General features: G+C 41.8%; 1 protein-coding gene across 1 annotated transcript; it reads right to left on the reverse strand.

Annotated features, from left to right (window-relative positions):
* Positions 1-909: 909 nt before the first annotated feature.
* Positions 910-6197, reverse strand: LOC125527687 (protein ENHANCED DISEASE RESISTANCE 2-like; the record flags this gene model as incomplete). Its single annotated transcript, XM_048692205.1, has 22 exons — positions 910-1125; positions 1226-1327; positions 1531-1626; positions 1721-1861; positions 1964-2008; positions 2164-2265; positions 2348-2493; positions 2604-2640; positions 2776-3002; positions 3100-3255; positions 3382-3453; positions 3546-3610; positions 3785-3880; positions 3955-4055; positions 4155-4195; positions 4277-4390; positions 4499-4554; positions 4640-4740; positions 5159-5224; positions 5302-5355; positions 5788-5862; positions 6102-6197. Coding segments are annotated over 22 exons (2205 nt in total), but the record flags the coding sequence as incomplete, so codon positions are not given.
* Between the last annotated feature and the right edge of the window lie 7 nt (positions 6198-6204).

Consider the following 6204-nt stretch of genomic DNA (forward strand, 5'->3'; position numbering starts at 1 on the left):
TTCCATAGGATGTAGTTGGTTTTGGTAAGTTTCTCGGATGGTAGGGCTCCAAGGTTGAGGGTGACGGTGGATGAGGACGACATGGCAATGGCGAGGGTGATCGGGAAGAAGGCTTCTGGCTAGATCGATGGGAAGAGGATGGCTCTGTATACCATGTTAGATGGAAGCGTTCCTACTCCTCAATGAGGAGCCGCGTTGGTTTATATTGATATGAGACAGGACAGCCCCTGTCGTGGCTTACAAGGCAATACCGATCGATCTAGATTCGGTTGTTACAGAGAAGAGGAGATAAGCTACGTGAGAGAGAGAGAGGATAGAGTTTGTTGAGATTACAATAGGTAGTTCTATCTCTATTTCTAACACTCGTAAAATTCATGCTTGTGATAGACTGATAATGATTCTTAGGGCTCAACGGTCTAGTCTAGAGGATTATGATGGCTACGCCGGTCCGGTTTATAAGCCATAGCATATGGACATGGACATTACATTGTTAATTAAGCTCAGAAAACAAACAAAAAGGTTCCTTTGCTTTGAAACAGAGCAATGTATACATATATATGATATACTCTGCAGTCTATAGTATGTAGCAATTTAACCTGAATGTCACCTATTGGATCATACATATATTAACAAATACATACCTTGTAATAGTGTGAGGAAGCGAGCGCGTATATCGATCTGGATTCTGCGCGCGCGTAATTTACATCAAAGTGCTTCCAGACACCAAAAATGAAGTTGAAAAGAAAATTTGAATTGTAACGAATAAAACGATGAAGAAAATTAACACTGTCTCAGGTTCTGAACTCAAGACCAGGCTGCAAGTTGGTGCAGTGCTCGAGTGACTAATGGAAGAGGAAAGAAGAAACGAAAAAGAATCAACAAATTAATCTGCACGCACGCCCGGCGGAATCAGTTGGTTTTCTTGGACGAATCGTCCTCCGGGGAAGTCGCGTTGTTGTTGCTGCTGCCGTTGTTGTTGTTGTTGCTGCTGTTGTCGTCGTTGTTGCTATCTTTATTGTCGCTGCTGGTATTATCAAGGTCAGGAACTATTGCTGCCGCCGGTTCGACGTGAGCCAGCCGCGCCGCGCCGATCACCTGCTCCGGGAGCTCCTCGTACGTGTTCGCCTGTATCCGGCAAAGTATAATGTGTATATTGATAAGATAAGACTAGATTTTATTTTCTTAAATATACCCATGCTTCAACATTGGCATTTGGGGTTCCTACCTGTATTAGGAAGGCCATGTCAACTACCAATGTTGTGACAACACCAAACACCAGCCCCAGAACCCCATTGGCTACCGCAGAAGAACCGATGTCAACATCCACCTGCAGAAACAACCTATCCGTTAAGATGCATTGTCTCGCCAAAAATGAGAAAAAAAACAATAATGATGATGAACTTCTGTCGGTAGTTAAATGTCATGAACCCAAAACTCTACTGGTCATTGTAATGCCGTAAGCACGATATGGAAAAAGCTATCGGTGGCCCATCATTTGGAGGATTTCACGTAATAAATAATATGACTTACTTCCAAGTACCCCGGAGCGCGTATGTAGCTGCAGTCGACGGCCTTTCCCAGCAAACAAGGGGTGCTTCCGACACTTTGCCGCACTATCCAAGAGCCCTGAAGATTTTTTGTTTGTTTGATGAGTCAGAGTGAAGATGAAGAATACAACAAACTAGTTGCAGACTACACGATTTTTGTGAAAAAAACAGACCTTCGGAACGGCCGGTATAAGCTTCAGTCTGCTATTGCGGAATTCATCATCGCCGTCAAAGAAACGTTGCAGCAACGATCCCTTTTTCATGGTATTTGTGACGAAATACATCACTATGCTGTAATGGGTCGATCCAGGAATCTGCAATAGGAAATTGATGACTTCACCAAAAAGAAGTTTGACAGAAGTCTACAAACACATGAATAATATGTTACACAGAAATCTATTAAGAATGTCACTCACTTGTATGTTGGCAACAAATGTGTGCATCCCTTTCTCAGCAGCAAGCTACAAAACCGGTAGCAGTGGAAAAGAAAGTAATGAATTCAAAAGTGGTTCTGTTATACTTCAGAGAGAAACAAACATGAATTCAAAAGTGCTTTTGTTGAGAAATTTAACTGAGGGCGTATTCTCAGAAAATTTCTGGTAATTATCTTGTTTACCTGAGCAACACAACCTCTCTGCCTGCCAACATTATCCATACGCTTCGTGTCCTTAAACCAGTCGATCGCCGCGAGCTCCATGAGATAACTTGCTGCAGGTATCTGTAAATTGAATGTGAGTGTGTTGAAGCTCTTCATCTAATATTCTTCATAATTAATTAAGCATAAAATGGAAGATTTAGACCTTTGATTTATCAGTGGGGAAGTTCTTGCTGCGAACTTTAAAGAGGGTGCTATCGGGTACGGTCCAACAGTTGCGGGTTTTCTCATCCGGGTCACGATGAAGGACGCCCGAAAAGCATGATAAATCAATCTTTTCCGGAGGTTCTTCTGCCATGGCAAAGCTATCGCCGTTAGAGCAAAAAAAAATTGCATCTGCCCTGGGAACTTGACAGCAGACATGATAATGCAAGCACGCAGATAGGAAGCGGTAATCAAACCTGGCTTAGCGTCGTTGTCAGATTTGTTGGAGTCATCCTGTACATTAATTTTCGGAAATGTTTATTATGAAGTGTGAAAACACTTCAAACAGTTGTTCATAGTGTGGTTTAATTAAGATACTCAATTGGTAGAAGAAGAAAAAAACTATCAGTGTGGTCTAGGATATGTAACCTCTATGTTAGCTTCAGGAACTTGGTAGTCATCGTCCTCATCGGATTCTTCCTCGATGATTGACATGTTTCTACCATCTTTTTGGTCTCTATCCAAGGGTTTAATCTTGTCGATTGCACGAGGCGGCGGGTTTTTCTGATCTGCCGATGGATCGAACATTTTCTCCATCACAGGAATCCTTGGAGCTATATGGCATTCATCTGTCTGTGAGAAGTACTCGCGCAGGCCTGGCAGTAAGTGTAAAATTAAAGCTGTAAGCATCAGAATGAATTGGTGAACTATATATGCTCCCCAATAATAAGGGAAAAACCACGCGTGCAGTACCGGCAACACAGTTCTGTATTTGCAGCAATGTATGGTACTGAAAGGAAGCGGAGTAGTTGAGGAACCATCCTTTCAGATCTATCTGCATAAGGTGTTGGACCTGGGTACGGGGCCGCCCGTTGCGACACTTGAGAGGAGTAATCTTGAACCCACCACCTGAACTAGTATGAAGTTCAGAAAAGGAAAAAAAAAATGAACCCAAGTTAATTTTGTTTATTTGAAGAGTCTCATCCTCCCAGGTAAATGAAATGAAGGATGGCCGATGGTCAGAAAGAGACTTACTTTCGATGAAAGCCCTCACATACCCTCTTTGCCGGCCACAGTTAGGATGGTCGACAGATCGAAACAGAACAACTGCATATATGTAACAACAAAAATACACTGTAAATGAGAAGACACTGCAGGCAGGAAATGTGACAGCTACATGGAGAATTTCAAGAATGTACCATAGCTTCCATCATCATTCCGCCGCCAGTAGCGGACATAACAAAGATCCCTGGGCCAAACTAGCCTGCATGTTATTTAGGATGGAAAGAATATAAGCTAGAATCTGACAGACAATTCAAAATGCTACCAGTATTAATGACACATCCAGATAAGAGATAGAAAATGCTATATGTTTGTGACATGCAAAAATGCATTTTACAGATGGTGAAAACATGTGAACATGTGAGGGTGTGGTTACATTGGACACCAGTGGAGCTGCAACTTGTGATAGATTATTGCAGTGTGGCCATCAACCTCTTCAACTAAACTTCCGTAGCGAAAGCTACAGTCCCACCTATAGTGGAGAACAAACATCGGTATCGACGTCAGTAGTTCGAACAGCAGAGACTTAAAATGCCAAACTCTTACTCATATCTTGTCACATCCATGCTCATCACTAGACCAAAAATAGCTTCACATGTTGCTTCCACTACCCCGACAGCCCTCATAGCACGGCTACAGCTTCTTGCCTACACAGCGCATAGAAGTGCAAGTCGGTGTCAGATTCAGAATTTCAGGCACTGTTCGGTAGTAACCCTCCAGCAGTTAAGATTATTGCCAGGACATACAAGGTAATCGACTTCAAGAAGTTCTTCGAAGATGCGAAGTCCTGCCAATGACAACACCAAGTTACAATTAACCCTCCGCGAACAAAGGGTTCATGACAGAAGGAGGAGGAACTTAGACTTGCCATTTTGGCATCGAAGTAGCCGCCAATTCTTCTTGGAAGAAAATTGACTCGGCTCATTCTGATTTGACCCAATATCAGGCTCATTGGTCCAGTCGCGTATCGATTCGGGGGGACCTGGCACCACCGGAAAGACGCGTTGAATTTCCGTAGCATGAAAAGTTGAAAAATGCTACTTGCAGAGCAGTACTCTGCTTCACTCAGGTAGTCAATGTAACTTCGTACCGTTCCCTATAGTCGTCCTACGAGTCAAAATGGGCCGCTCCTCTTCTTCTTCAGCTCTACATTTGTTTTGTAATTAAATTTCTGGCTAATTCAGCGAATGGTTTATGTATAAGACAATATAAGACATGGAACGTCGCATACGCGCTGTCATGATCTGAGAATGCAAACTGCCCTCCAAGTTCCGTATCGAAGTCCATCGAAGCAAAGGCCTTACAGTTTTTATCTGCCATAGAGTCCTGCTGCTGCAAGAATGTGGAGATGTGATGATCGATAAAAACAAACGCAGCGTATGTATGTCATTACTATTAAATAAAACGACTAAGAAATCCAAATGATATCACCTAGAGTGCTACTCAATGCCTTATTTATGCATGTTCCATTTAATAGACATAGTTTTCTTTTCTGAATACAGTTGGGTGAGGCTCAAAGCTATCCAACATGCCTCTCCCGGAATGAGCTAGCGGGTACCATATCTTAACAGTAGAATTTATTGTACATCAATAATTCCTACTGTTTAATTGTCAAATAATACAATTATTTCACAATCGAACATGAAAATAGATGGGAAACAAATGCCTCCTGAAATTTGAACATCTCTTAGATAGGTTATTTAATTGTGTTACTTATGTAAAATTCCATTCAAACGAAGCCTTACTGAACCTGATCGATTATCTGCTCTATCTTCTTTTTCCAGGCCAGTGCGTCTTCAATGTCATACGCACCCATCTGAGAATTAAGTTTTAGTTACAGCATAAAACAGAGACCAAGTAACGGTGTTGAATGGCTCTCAGCTTAGAACAAACCGTGATTTGGTGCTCCTTTTCTTTCTTGTTATAAACGCAAAGGACATAAATCATCTGAAAAGAAAAATCAGCAAGAGAAAATATCATTTCCCAATGAAAAATGTCAGTGTGTTAAGTTACTTGGTGATTGCTGCATCCTGCATAAATGAAGTGTTTAATAAAATCAACATAATGGTGTGCAAAAACCGTGATTTAGCTATTTCACACTGTCGGAATCATAGGGTATCTAATAATTCAAAACTTATGCATCACTGAAATGAGGACAATTCTGGATCAAGCTACATATAAATAGAACAAACTATTTTTGTTTATAAAAAAGAGAAAATACAACATTTATTAAGTTTCTTGCAGCAGCATGCAGTAACATATACATTTCGACGCCATCATCGAGATCATTCAACGCCCAATGTTCGGAAATCGAGTAGATAGAGAAGTAACAGTGAGCAAACTCCTGTTCTGAGGAAAGGGGATAATAATGAAACTCACCTGCCCATGATGTGTTTTCAGTCCTCTATCCTCCACCCTGCAATTCCCGTCGATTAGCAGCGACTTCAGCGGCACCTGCATATGTATGTACAGATTTCTTAAAAACGCTTATCCACACCAGAGGTCCTGTGTGCTATCTGAATTTAGACAGCAGAGAGCATGATATAATCTTGGAATGTCGTTAGGATGAAATAGTCCCGTCAGGATATCAGAAATAAAAGAATGCAGATAACTAATGATCTCTCATGTGCCAAAAATAAACACAAAATTTGATGATAGATTTCAAACTTTGATCGATGATGAGGCGTACGAACCATGCTGTCCTTGGGCTTCTTCTTGTAGTAGGCGAGCAGCTTGGACTCGAGCACGAAGTAGCGGCTGTGGAAGAAGGACCGGCCGATCTTGCGCCGCCCGTAG

The sequence above is a fragment of the Triticum urartu genome, unplaced genomic scaffold (assembly GCF_003073215.2).
Source record: "Triticum urartu cultivar G1812 unplaced genomic scaffold, Tu2.1 TuUngrouped_contig_4345, whole genome shotgun sequence".
Classification (NCBI taxonomy): domain Eukaryota; kingdom Viridiplantae; phylum Streptophyta; class Magnoliopsida; order Poales; family Poaceae; genus Triticum; species Triticum urartu.